At 43.5% G+C, this 12,500-nt stretch overlaps 3 protein-coding genes across 3 annotated transcripts in view; 2 read left to right on the forward strand and 1 right to left on the reverse strand.

Annotated features, from left to right (window-relative positions):
• Nucleotides 1–1,339: 1,339 nt before the first annotated feature.
• LOC122265680 (uncharacterized) lies at nt 1,340–2,498 on the forward strand. The gene is made up of 3 exons (XM_043035077.2): nt 1,340–1,438; nt 1,551–1,579; nt 1,711–2,498. Exons 1-3 carry the CDS (start codon nt 1,399–1,401, stop codon nt 2,419–2,421), a joined length of 780 nt encoding a protein of 259 aa, XP_042891011.2. The 5' UTR covers nt 1,340–1,398; the 3' UTR covers nt 2,422–2,498.
• Nucleotides 2,499–8,697: 6,199 nt separating this feature from the next.
• Nucleotides 8,698–9,924, forward strand: LOC122265684 (uncharacterized). The gene is made up of 3 exons (XM_043035081.2): nt 8,698–8,799; nt 8,962–8,990; nt 9,095–9,924. The coding sequence occupies exons 1-3, from the start codon at nt 8,760–8,762 to the stop codon at nt 9,788–9,790; spliced, it is 765 nt and encodes a 254-aa protein (XP_042891015.2). The 5' UTR covers nt 8,698–8,759; the 3' UTR covers nt 9,791–9,924.
• Nucleotides 9,925–11,428: 1,504 nt separating this feature from the next.
• LOC122265685 (uncharacterized) overlaps nt 11,429–12,500 on the reverse strand; it is a 1,127-nt gene continuing 55 nt past the window's right edge. Inside the window, exons 1-3 of the mRNA XM_043035082.2 lie at nt 12,495–12,500; nt 12,314–12,342; nt 11,429–12,185 (exon numbers count right to left, since the gene is read on the reverse strand). The exon at nt 12,495–12,500 is cut by the window's right edge and continues 55 nt beyond it. Coding sequence (XP_042891016.1) covers nt 11,490–12,185; nt 12,314–12,342; nt 12,495–12,500 — 731 coding nt within the window. The 3' untranslated portion in view covers nt 11,429–11,489. The remainder of the gene's footprint in view (nt 12,186–12,313; nt 12,343–12,494) is intronic.

Here is a 12,500-nt window from a genome sequence, read left to right on the forward strand (position 1 = left end):
TCCTGACAATCTGCAAAAAGGAAGCCATTTGATGATCTTAAACTCTTATTTATGTATCTTATCGAATATCTCACATCGCAAATAATAACTTCCGACTAAAAACAACAAATATTCTCCCTATAAGATCTTTCGTTAATCTAGCAATCGCTGCATCTTCCCCTTTACTTATATTTCTTTGATTCCTTATTGCTTCTTCCAGCACCTAGCCTAGATTTTCTTCTTTCAGTAATTGGTCTGTTAGCTTCACCTCTTCGTCTCTTCTCCTCGCTTATCAAACCTTTGTCTTTCAGTTCTTTTATTTTTCCTTTTCCTATTTTTACCAATTAACCGCAGGATATTTTTATCGTCTCTGAGATTTATGTAATTTGATGCTCAGGAAATACTTTGACAAATGTATGTCTTTCAGAAATGAAACATATTCTTTATTTTTTTTCTACAGAGCTTTTGACATAACTGATAATTTTGCATTATTTTGTAGCCTTTAAGAAAGCTGAATTCTTGGTACCTCGACTATCTCTTCCAGGTGAAGTGGAGCAGTCGGTGTCATATGGTCATACTCACCTGTCTACACTTATTCATGGAACTATGCTTGGGTTTTCTCTTACATGTGAAGATTATTCTCTGCTTTGCTCAGGACTAATATGTGATTTGCGATGTTAACAAGGATGATAGTATGGAGATATTGGCCACGTGAAGTATGTTATGGTATTGTATCTAAAACGTATAGGATTGTTGTTGATTTTAGATTTAGATATTACTGATAATCAGGGGGACGGCGAAGTTGGAAAAGAGACCTGCTGGATCTTACAGATTACGGGTTATGAAAATGTAAAATTGTTCTTTGTCCCTTCTTATTGCAACAAATATTAATCACGATAAAAATCGAGTAAAGAAAGTAAGTTTAAGAGAAGTAAAAAATGAGAATGAATAACTTCGCGCCAGAGATGTAAATGACGCGTTTCGATCAATCCTTCATCGGAACTGCATCGTGTGTAATTCAGATGAAGATTTACTCGAAACACGCCCATTGCAGCTCTTGCATCGTGAACGTATTTATTCTCATTTCCACTTTTTCTTTAATTGTCAGAATGAACGCTATTCAAAGAAAGTGATTGGCAAAAGTTACCGGAGACGAAGAAATGCGAATCAACTCAAACAAGTGAAACGAGAACACGAGAAACACAGAGTGAAGCAACTCAATGAGGCACTAAAGCCCTCATCACAAGAGACGTCACCCGAGTGCCATTGTGGGCGTCAGGAGCGTTACAATGGGGCGGTGTCATGCCCCATGGTGTCGCCCCTCAACCCTTTTGACTCCGTGGCGTAATTCGCTGCCGTTGCTCTATAAAACGGGAGGTCGGTTAGACTCCGGTACAGTCCTCTCTATCGTCTCTCGCCATGGCTACATTCAAGACTGCTCTGGTGATCCTTTGCCTCGGTGAGCTGTTCGTCCGGGAAGGTGTTTGCTGAGACTTGTTTCTTTGCTGATGAATGAGTGGTTTGCCTTCGATTTGGGATTAACGTTCTGCTGTTTTTTCTTTTCTTTCCAGGCTTCGCTGCCGCTGAGAATGAGATCCGCGTAAGTAGTCGCGTATGTTTTTCGGTCCGGTTATTGAGAATTGGTCGTACTGATGAACACACTGGTAAAGCACAGCGGAACAGACATCGTCTGTATAGACAAGATGTTTTCTCAATTATGTGATATTTCAGGAGAAACGCGGCTTCGCTGGCGGCGCTGGCTACGGCGGAGGCGGATACGGCGGCGGGCACGGCGGCAGCGGCGGCGGCGGCGGCTTCCTGGTCGTGAGCGGCGGCGGCGGCGGACACGGACCCAGCGCCGCCGACATCGCCAACCAGGCTGCCGCTCAGGCCTCAGCCGCCGCCGCCGGTCTCAAGGGCGCTGCCGCAGGCGCTGCCGGAGCCGCAGCCAACCAGGCCGCCGCCGTCGCCGCCGCAGCCTCGCAGACAGCCCAGGCAGCCGCCGCCCAGAAGCAGTCGCAGGCCGCCCAGCTGACGCAGGCCAGGCAGGGAGCCCACGCCGCCGCCTTCGCCGAGTCCTCGCTGTCGGGACAGGCCGCCGCGGCCGAGGAGGCGGCCGAGAACACGCACAAGCTCGCCCTGTCGGTCGCCAACGACCTGGGCGCCGCCAGGCACGAGGCGCAGGCCGTGGTGGCGCAGGCCTTCCGGGCGCTGCAGGCTGCTCGGGACGTGCGAGCCACACAGGCCGCCATGGCGTGGCAGGCGCAGCAGGCCGCCCACGCCCTGGGCCTGCAGCAGAGCGTGGTGGTGAGCGACCTGCAGTCGGCTCTCGGCGCCGCGTCGCAGGCACAGGCCGCGTCCGCCAAGGCGCTGGCCAAGGCCAAGGGCAGCGGAGGCGGGTACGGGGGCGGCTTCGGGGGCGGCTACGGGTATGGCCACTGAACCCACACACTGCTTGCACAGGCTATGAGATGAGACGTGTACATAGATCACATAACGAATAAATCTGCTTGAACTTACTCTGGTTACACTCATTTGCTTCCCTGATCAAATAAAAAGTTACATCATGCTGCATGCGCACACGCGAAGGAAAACACATGGAATGAGAAATGACATGCGCCTGATTATGGCAAACGGAATCACTTCATATCATGACTTTTGATCGAAATAAGAATATGAAAAGAGAAAGCATCTGTTTATACGCATGTGAGTGTATATAGATAGGCTGGTAGGTGAATGTATCGCCAGATGGATAGGGATGTGAGAGAGAGAGAAATAATATATATATATATGTTTTTTTTTTCTCTTTCACGACATATTCGTTACTCAACCAAACCCTCTACAGAAATATCTCGACATTTCGTCTTTCCGTTCTTTTTTATGTACAGTTCTAAAAAAAAATGAATATATAAAATAAATAAAAGAAAGTCACATGACACGAAGGCGAAAAAATGGTTAATAATCATTATCTTTTTTGTTTTGTTTCTGAGTAAGGGTGTCTGTAGGGTGTAGGCGTTACGAATATGATAATGATGATGATAATACTCATAATAGCGATGATGATGATGATGATGACGATGATAATGATGATGATATGATGATGATGATGATGATGATAGTGAGGAGAAGGAGGATGGTGATGGTATTGATGATGAAGAGGATATTGAGGGTGATAGCGATGATGAGGATGACGATAACTATGATGATAATACTCATAAATGGTGGTGATGATGATGACGATGATAATGATGATGATAAGATGATGACGACGATGATGGTGAGCAGAAGGAGGATGGTGATAGTGATGTTGATGATGATAACGATGATGAAGATGACGATAACTATATAGGTGTGTGTTGGTGAGTATTCCTATACATATAACTTACATATCTGCCTCTCTGTCTTCATCCAACTTGATTTCGAATGAATCCAACTCTATAACAATTAATAATGTCCTGCCTAGCCTTATGCATATATGCTCCACATTAACGAAAGTGATCCGGAGAAACTTTCGTGTTATTAAACCTTCATAAATCCAAGGCATTCACTAAATTCATATTTCTAGTTTATTTCTTCCTTTTTAAAGCAAACCTCATCGTTATTTTTATGTTTTAACCTACTACGGGAACCCTTTTTTATTGCTACGAAGGTCAGGCCTTTCTGTCCATCTATCTATCTATCTATCTATCTATCTCTCACTTTCTCTCTCTCTCTCTCTCTCTCTCTCTTTCTCTCTCTCTCTCTCTCTCTCTCTCTCTCTCTCTCTCTCTCCGGTCCTCTCTCGCAATACACTCTCTCTCTTGCGCTTCCCTCTCTTCTTCTCTCCTCGCTTTCTCTGTCTTCTCTCTCGCTCGGTCCGCTCTCCCTCCATCTCTCGTCTTCTCTCTCAATCTCTCACTCTTCCTCCCTCCTCTCCTCTATTTCTCACTTCCCCCTTTCTTCTTCCTGTTCTTCTCTCCTTCCATCCTCCCTCTCCCTCCCTCTCTCCTCTCTCCTCCCCTCTCTCTTCCTCCCCCCTCCTCCTCCCTCCTCCTCTTCCTCCTTCCTTCTCTTTCTCGTCTTCTCTCTCCCCTCACTCCCTCGCCTCTCCTCTCCCTCCTTCTCCCCTCCCTCTTTCTCTCTCTCTCCCCTCTCTTCCCTCTCTTCCCTCTCCTCCCTCACTCTCTCCTCTCTCATCGTCTCTCTCTCTCTCTATATATATCTATATATATACTATATATATAACTATAATTTATAATATATAATATATAAAATTATATCGACACTGGCTTTACGAAGGCATGGAATATCCCTGAATAAAACTTTAAATCTTTTCGAAGGGCTGGTTATTAAACTCATTCACAGATGGACCATGCGTTTTATGAATGAACGTGCTTTGTTATTGAATCTTTGAGTCTCATAATCACTCGATGCTTTTACAGACACGATGGCATGAGGAGAAAATTAAATAGAACAATGCCAGGTTTTTATTTTGTGTTTCTATTTATCTAAAAAAAAAAAAAAAAAAAAAGTAATAGAGTCTGATTTCGATATGTTTTCATTTTTTGTGGAACTTACTATGTGTTCACCTTTGTTTATCCCGTGTGACATTTTTTGTAATCTTTCTTCTTTGCAATTTTGTTTTCTCTTTTGCTTGTGCTCGCAAGAGTCTTTATTGGTGGTTTTTCCTTATGACAGGCTGTAAAAAAAGATGTGTGCTTGTTTATGCAATAGTATATAACGTAGGCATTTTTCTTCAAATTCTAATCTTGGAATTCTTTCGTCTCTCTCTTCCTATCTGTTTCTATCTATCTATCTGTCTATCTATCTATCTATCTATCTATCTATCTATCTATATATATATATATATATATATATGTATGTATTATAAATAATATATATAAATATAATATATAAAAAGTATAAATATATTATGTGTGTGTGTGTGTGTGTATCTGTGTGTGTGTTGTGTGTTTGTGTCTTGTGTGTTTGGTGTGTGTGTGTGTATACGATATCTAAAATCTACCTATCTATTTCTCTCTCTTTCCCTCTCTCTCTTTGCCCTCTCCTCTCTCCTCTCATCTCCCACTGTCGTCACCCGTCGAATGCATTCGTTTCTCTCTGACCCTCTCTCTCCTCTCCTCATTGTCTCCCAGCCCTCTCCTACTCTCTCTCTCTCTCTATATATATTAAAAGTATATATATATATATATATATATATAATAATATATATATATAATAATATATATAGTCATAGGTTCCTATGCCTATTCATGTGTATGCAAAGTATATAGTAATGAATAAAACATATGAAAATAAAATCAAATATCTCTCTCTCTCCTTCTCTCTCTCCCGCTCCTCTCCTCTCCTCTCTCTCTCTCCAGTCTCTTCTTTCTCCATCCTCTCACTCTCCGATCCTCAAGCCACGCTCGCTCCCTCTCTCTCTCAATATCGTCTCTCGTCTCTCTCTCTATATGTTATATATAATATATATATATATATATATATAAATATATAGTAATATAATATATATATTACATATATATATACATATATATACACATATATATATATAATATAATATATATATATATATATATCTCATATTCTAATATATATTAATGTGGGGGGAAGGGTGTATATGTGTGGTGTGGTAAATGGCGTGTGTGGTGTGTGTGTGTGTGTACTATTTCTATATCTATCTATTTCCCTCCTCTTTCTTTCCCCCGCCTACCCTGCTCTAAATAATATATATATTATATATATATAATATAATATAAGAATAGATATATATATATAAATAATATATAGTATATATATATATAAGTGTGTGTGTGTGTGTGTGCGTGTATGTGTGTGTGTATGTGTGTGTGTTTGTGTGTGTATACATATCTCCCTCTCTCTTTATTATCCAATCTCTCTTTGCCTCTCTCTTTCTCTCTACCTCTTTCATTCTCTCTCTCTCACAAATATATGTGTAAGATGGTTTATTTAATAATCATTTCATCCGTGGCAGCATCTGGTGATCTGCTCGTTACGAACTATCAAAATCTATTTAATTCCCAGAAAATATGTGTTCAAAAAAACAGAACGAATATAGGGTGTGTTTGGTGAGTATACCTATACTTAATAACTTAGCATATCTGCTCGCGGTCCTTTCAGCTTACTGATTTCGAATGAATCCAACTCTATAACAATGAATAATGTCCTGCCTAGCCTTATGCATATATGCTCCACATTAACGAAAGTGATCCGGAGAAACTTTCGTGTTATTAAACCTTCATAAATCCAAGGCATTCACTAAATTCATATTTCTAGTTTATTTCTTCCTTTTTAAAGCAAACCTCATCGTTATTTTTATGTTTTAACCTACGACGAGGCCCCTTTAATTTCTACAAAGGTCAGGCTTTTCTGTTTATCTATCTATCTATCTATCTATCTATCTCTCACTTTCTCTCTCTCTCTCTCTCTCTCTTTCTTTCTCTCTCTCTACTCACTCTCGTCTTACGTACTCGTCCTCATCTCTCTCTCTCTATCTCTCTCTCTCTCGTCATCCTCTCTCTCCTACTATATAGATATATTAAATATATATAAATATATAGTAGTATATATCTTATGATAGAGTAAATAAATATATCGACTGGCTTTATGAAGGCATGGAATATCGCTGAATAAAACTTTAAATCCTTTCGAAGGGCTGGTTACTAAACTCATTCACAGATGGACCATGCGTTTTATGAATGAACGTGCTTTGTTATTGGATCTTTGAGTCTCGTAATCACTCGATGCTTTTACAGACACGATGGCATGAGGAGAAAATTAGATAGAACAATGCCAGGTTTTTATTTTGTGTTTCTGTTTATCTAAAAAAAAAAAAAAAAAAAAAGTAATAGAGTTCTGAGTTTCGTTTTGTTTCATTTTTTTGTGGAACTATGTGTTACTTGTTTTCCGTGGGACATTTCTTATAATAGTGAGTTTCCTTTCTTCTTTGCAATTTTGTTTTCTATTTTGCTTGTGCTCGCAAGAGTATTGTTTTGGTGGGTTTTTCTTATTCAAGGCTTGTTTAAACAAGAGATGATGTTCTACTTTCGCAATAGTCACCGATTTTTTCTTCAAATTCTAGAATCTTGAATTCTATCTCGTCGCTCTCTTCCTATGAGATGTCTATCTATATATCAGTCTATCTAATCTACTAACTATCTATCAATCTACCTATATATATATATATATATAGATAGTATGTATGTATATATTATAGATAATATATAAATATATATATATATGATAGAATAAATGTGTGTGTGTGTTTGTGAGTGTCCTGTGGTGTGGTGGGGTTGTGTTTTGTGTGTGTGAGTGTATCTATATCTATATCTATCTATGTCTCTCTCTTCCCTCACTCTCTTTCCCTCCTCTCTCCTCTCTCTCTCCCTCATCGCTCTCTCAAGGTCGTCGTCGTGATTGCTCTCTCCCTTACTCTCTGCTCACTCTCTATATATATATATATATATATATATATATATATATATATATATATATATATATATATATATATATAGTCATAGTTCCTATGCCTATTCATGTGTATGCAATGTATATAGTATGAATAAACATATGAAAATCAAAATCAATCTCTCTCTCTCTCCTCCCTTCTCCTCTCCTCAATCTCCTCTCTCTCTCTCCTTTTTTCTCCTGCAACCTATTCTCTCTTCGCTTCTTTCCGTCCCTCTCCCCTCTCCCTCTTCCTCCTCTCCTCTCTAATATAATAAATATATCTATATATATTCATATATATAATATATAAATATACATATATATATACATATATATTTACATATATAATATATATATATTAAAGTATATATCTATATATAATATATATAAATATATGTGTGGGGGAGGGTGTATATGTGTTGTTGTAGATGCGTGTTGTGTGTTAGTGTGTGTATCAATAACTATATCTACTATTTTCCCTCTCTTTTCCTCCCCTCTCTCCCCCTCTAAATAATATAGTATATTAATATTATAAAAATATATATATATGACTAAATATATAAGTATATATATATATATATATATATAAATTAAGATAGTGGTGTGTGTGGTGGTGTCGTGTATTGTGTGTGGTGTATGGGGTGGTGTGTTATGTGTGTATACATATCTCTCTCTCTTTATTATCCAATCTCTCTTTACCTCTCTCTTTCTCTCTACCTCTTTCATTCTCTCTCTTACACAAATATATGTAAAAGATGGTTTATTTAATAATCATTTCATCCGTGGCAGCATCTGTTGATCTGCACGTTACGAACTATCAAAATCTATTTAATCTCCAGCAAAATAATAGTGGCAAACAGAGATCTTCATGTAAACGGCAGAGACGGAACGGTATTGCAAGGGTAGTGGCAACGTGGGAACGGGTGGCGAGCACCGGGAAAAGGAGACGGTGAAGCAGGGAGAGCGGAACGGCGGCAGGAGGTGAGGGCTAACGGGATCGGGTTTTGTCTGATTTTTCGTATGTCTCTCCTTGTATCGGCGATAAATAATGAGCTGAGAAACAGCATGACGACTGTCAGAGCGGGTTGTGTAGTTTGTGGCAGCAAAAGAATAAACCGGTGATCCGGTGTGTGAGCTGAGGGAGGATGGTGAGTGTGAGAGTGATTTGGGAGTATTTATTCTCCAGAGCATCTCAGAGCAAAACAAAAGACGATCGGAGAGTGACGTCACAAGTTCCAGGTGGAGGAGACGGGTATATAGGAAGGCGGGAAAAAAGGTTTTGCCACACTCCACATCAAGCCTTCCACACAATGGCTGCTGCTAAGACTTTCATTATCGCTCTCTGTTTGGGTAAAAGTCTAAACGGGTGTTCTGAATGTCGCTCGCTCGTTTTCTATTTGTCTAAGTCTCGATGTGGCTTAATCTCATGTTCTTGTCGAGGATCTGTTCTTACTCTGAGTAGCTTTGATTTTTCTCGCATTGCTTGACTAATTATTTTTTTCTTTTCTGCAGGCTTGGCAGTTGCTGAGGAGACGATTCGCGTAAGGCCTTGCACGTATCTGATTGCATATTCCTGGGAATATGGTCAATAATGGGTGTGTTCTCTCAATGCATACTATGAGAGTCAAGTCTATATAAATTCCAGGAAAAGCGTGGTTTCGCCGGCGGTTATGGCGGCGGCTACGGAGGAGGCCACGGCGCGGGCGTGGGCGGAGGCTACAGCAGCGGCGGCGGAGGCTACCTGATCGTCGGCGCCGGCAACGGAGGCGGCCACGGCCCCAGCGCCGCCGACGTCGCCAACGAGGCTGCGGCTCAGGCCACCGCCGCCGCCGCCGGCCTCTCCGGAGTCGCAAACGCCGCCTACGGAGCAGCCGCCAGCCAGGCCGCCGCCTTCTCGTCGGCCGCCGCCCAGACTGCTCAGGCCGCGGCAGCAGGCAAGCAGGCGCAGGCCGCCAAGGTCACCGTCGCCCTGCAGGGCGCCCAGGCCGCATCCTACGCCGAGGCCTCCTTGACGGCGCAGGCCGCGCAGGCCGAGCAGGAGGCTGAGCTCACCTACAACCAGGCGGTGGCGACCCTCAACGACATCGGCGCCGCCGAGAACGAGGCGCGGGCCGTCGTGGCCCAGACGGGACAGGCGCTGCAGGCCGCCCGCCGCGTCCGCGCCTCGCAGGCTGCCATGGCCTGGCAGGCGCAGCAGACCGCCAACGCCCTCGAGCAGCAGCAGACTCTGGCCCTCAAGGACCTGCAGTCGGCGCAGCAGGCGGCGGCACAGGCCGAGGCGGCGGCATCCAAGGCCCTGGCCAAGGCCAAGGGAAACAACCCCTACGGCTACGGACACTAAGCGCCGGACACAACTATTGCTTAGGAGACGGAGGCCAGTGCGCAGCGTTGGCCATCGTCGATACTGTCACGCCGAATCTTGACAGTCAAAGAGGTACACTAACTATGAAATAAACTTATCTATCTTATCAACAATACAGACATTTCATTACCGAAAACCCGACTCATAACTCCACCCCCAAGATGCGCGGTTATCCTGCTTTATGTCGTTTTTAATAAACTATAAGATAAGTTAGGAAAATCATAAAAAAACAATGAGCTTTTGATAGTGCATTACTGGTAATTCCCCTGGTTCACCCTTATCACTGAGAGACTTTAGGCGTCTTCATTATCTTCTAATACAAACTCTTGGGTACTTTGATTCGTATAGAGAGCCCAAATAATCATAACTGACGACCTAAACTTCACAAGGGACGCAGTAAGATTTCCTTAAACCAATCATAACAATAATCTTAGAGAATTGGGAGGCATTTCTACAAAATCAAGTTACTTTGGCAATAATTTGAGGCAGCAACATTTGGTGGGGGAATATTACCTTCAGAAGGATTAAACAAATACAGATAACTGAAATATATTCACGTTGCGCCTTTGAACAGAAATTAAATAATTCCACTAATGGTATACCAAAATGTTATAGATTGGCTGCTCTTTTATAATTTGGGCTGTCACTAAGGCCCAGATCACGAAAGCAGTCGCAATTTTCCATATTCTTATTATTACCATTCACCTTAATCATAATGATGATTAGGATTATTATCATTAGGAATAGCACTACCAGCAACAATAACAACGATTACTATAAGCTTGTCACCAGATGTAAGCTGTGGTTTGTGCCAACTTTCAACTTGAACTGGGGGAGAGAGCACAGACGATTCTCTACCGAAGCAGCTTATTGCCCGGTTGAGTGCACTTGCCTCCAGCCGGAGAAAAGGGCCCTGGAGGTCAAGTCCCCGAGGTCATCTGGATCTCAGTCTGACCTCTCAGCTACCCTGCGTCGTGTACCCTTGCTTTTATTTCCCATTTCTATGGTGACGCTGGCAACCATGGGTAACTATTCTCAAACCAATACATGGCATATAGGAAATGAGATGACGCTAAGAGGGAATGTCAGTAAAGATGAGGCGAAGAGTGATGTTCACAGACGTTTCCAGCTTTGACATATAATGAACATCTGGCGAAATGAGATGTTGACAATGCTTCCGGTCTGTCATGGGGGGTTGGGCGTGTCAGCTGTAGCCAGGAGCAGGTCGAAGGCAGAAAGGGAAACAGGAAATTCAGGTCATGAGGGAGGAGTACGTCCCAACTAGAATCTGCCTTCACATTATCAAACTGATATGATGATATGATAAACCTTAAGATTCCTGAGAGTCAGTGGCTTAAAATTATTGATAATGGTAATAATATTAATATTCTTGTTATTGATATTATATACTTACTAATATCACCATCACTGTTATCATTATGATCATCATTGGTATCACTAGTAGTAATATCATTATTTTAGTCTTTACTACCTTCATTACCAATTAATGAACATATTAGCTCCCTTTAAGCAGATAAAAAGATTCTCAGTTCTAGATTTCGTCAGACCTATCCACGAAATTGTAATGAGAGGGAAAAATCATATATCTGCGGTGCTCTTTTGACTAGTGAACTTTATTTAGTCGAGATGCGGTTATATAATGATTCTTGCATAGAAATTAGTGTCCGTAGCCGTAGGGGTTGTTTCCCTTGGCCTTGGCCAGGGCCTTGGATGCCGCCGCCTCGGCCTGTGCCGCCGCCTGCTGCGCCGACTGCAGGTCCTTGAGGGCCAGAGTCTGCTGCTGCTCGAGGGCGTTGGCGGTCTGCTGCGCCTGCCAGGCCATGGCAGCCTGCGAGGCGCGGACGCGGCGGGCGGCCTGCAGCGCCTGTCCCGTCTGGGCCACGACGGCCCGCGCCTCGTTCTCGGCGGCGCCGATGTCGTTGAGGGTCGCCACCGCCTGGTTGTAGGTGAGCTCAGCCTCCTGCTCGGCCTGCGCGGCCTGCGCCGTCAAGGAGGCCTCGGCGTAGGATGCGGCCTGGGCGCCCTGCAGGGCGACGGTGACCTTGGCGGCCTGCGCCTGCTTGCCTGCTGCCGCGGCCTGAGCAGTCTGGGCGGCGGCCGACGAGACGGCGGCGGCCTGGCTGGCGGCTGCTCCGTAGGCGGCGTTTGCGACTCCGGAGAGGCCGGCGGCGGCGGCGGTGGCCTGAGCCGCAGCCTCGTTGGCGACGTCGGCGGCGCTGGGGCCGTGGCCGCCTCCGTTGCCGGCGCCGACGATCAGGTAGCCTCCGCCGCCGCTGCTGTAGCCTCCGCCCACGCCCGCGCCGTGGCCTCCTCCGTAGCCGCCGCCATAACCGCCGGCGAAACCACGCTTTTCCTACATGGAGAATAATAAGAAATGAAAATGATACACTGTCTCCCTCTCTTTTTCTGTATTCATATATCTATTCATATATGCATCTATCTATCTCTCCTTCAGATTAAGTCACAGGCGTACTTCCTTACCCGGACTTCCCCTTCTGCAAGAGCGAGCCCTGCAAAGTAAAGAGAAATATAGTAAACAAAACGATATTTGATAATGTCACATAACTAGATCATTCAAGATATCTCGTTCATTCCGTCATATCATCTCCATGTAATGAGATCCAATGCGATCATATCGTTTTTTTTATGTCACGTGACTCACCGATGC

This window comes from Penaeus japonicus, unplaced genomic scaffold (genome assembly GCF_977035675.1).
Source record: "Penaeus japonicus unplaced genomic scaffold, GWHDUDI00000001_assembly GWHDUDI00000017, whole genome shotgun sequence".
Classification (NCBI taxonomy): Eukaryota; Metazoa; Arthropoda; class Malacostraca; order Decapoda; family Penaeidae; genus Penaeus; species Penaeus japonicus.

What these genes read in the sequence shown, in the direction of transcription:
- LOC122265680 (XM_043035077.2), top strand. Translation starts at nt 1,399, where the DNA reads ATGGCTACATTCAAGACTGCTCTGGTGATCCTTTGCCTCG. An exon ending in TCTGGTGATCCTTTGCCTCG is followed by an intron (nt 1,439 to 1,550) that starts GTGAGCTGTTCG and finishes TTTTCTTTCCAG; the next exon opens with GCTTCGCTGCCGCTGAGAAT. An exon ending in CCGCTGAGAATGAGATCCGC is followed by an intron (nt 1,580 to 1,710) that starts GTAAGTAGTCGC and finishes GTGATATTTCAG; the next exon opens with GAGAAACGCGGCTTCGCTGG.
- LOC122265684 (XM_043035081.2), top strand. Translation starts at nt 8,760, where the DNA reads ATGGCTGCTGCTAAGACTTTCATTATCGCTCTCTGTTTGG. An exon ending in CATTATCGCTCTCTGTTTGG is followed by an intron (nt 8,800 to 8,961) that starts GTAAAAGTCTAA and finishes TCTTTTCTGCAG; the next exon opens with GCTTGGCAGTTGCTGAGGAG. An exon ending in TTGCTGAGGAGACGATTCGC is followed by an intron (nt 8,991 to 9,094) that starts GTAAGGCCTTGC and finishes TATAAATTCCAG; the next exon opens with GAAAAGCGTGGTTTCGCCGG.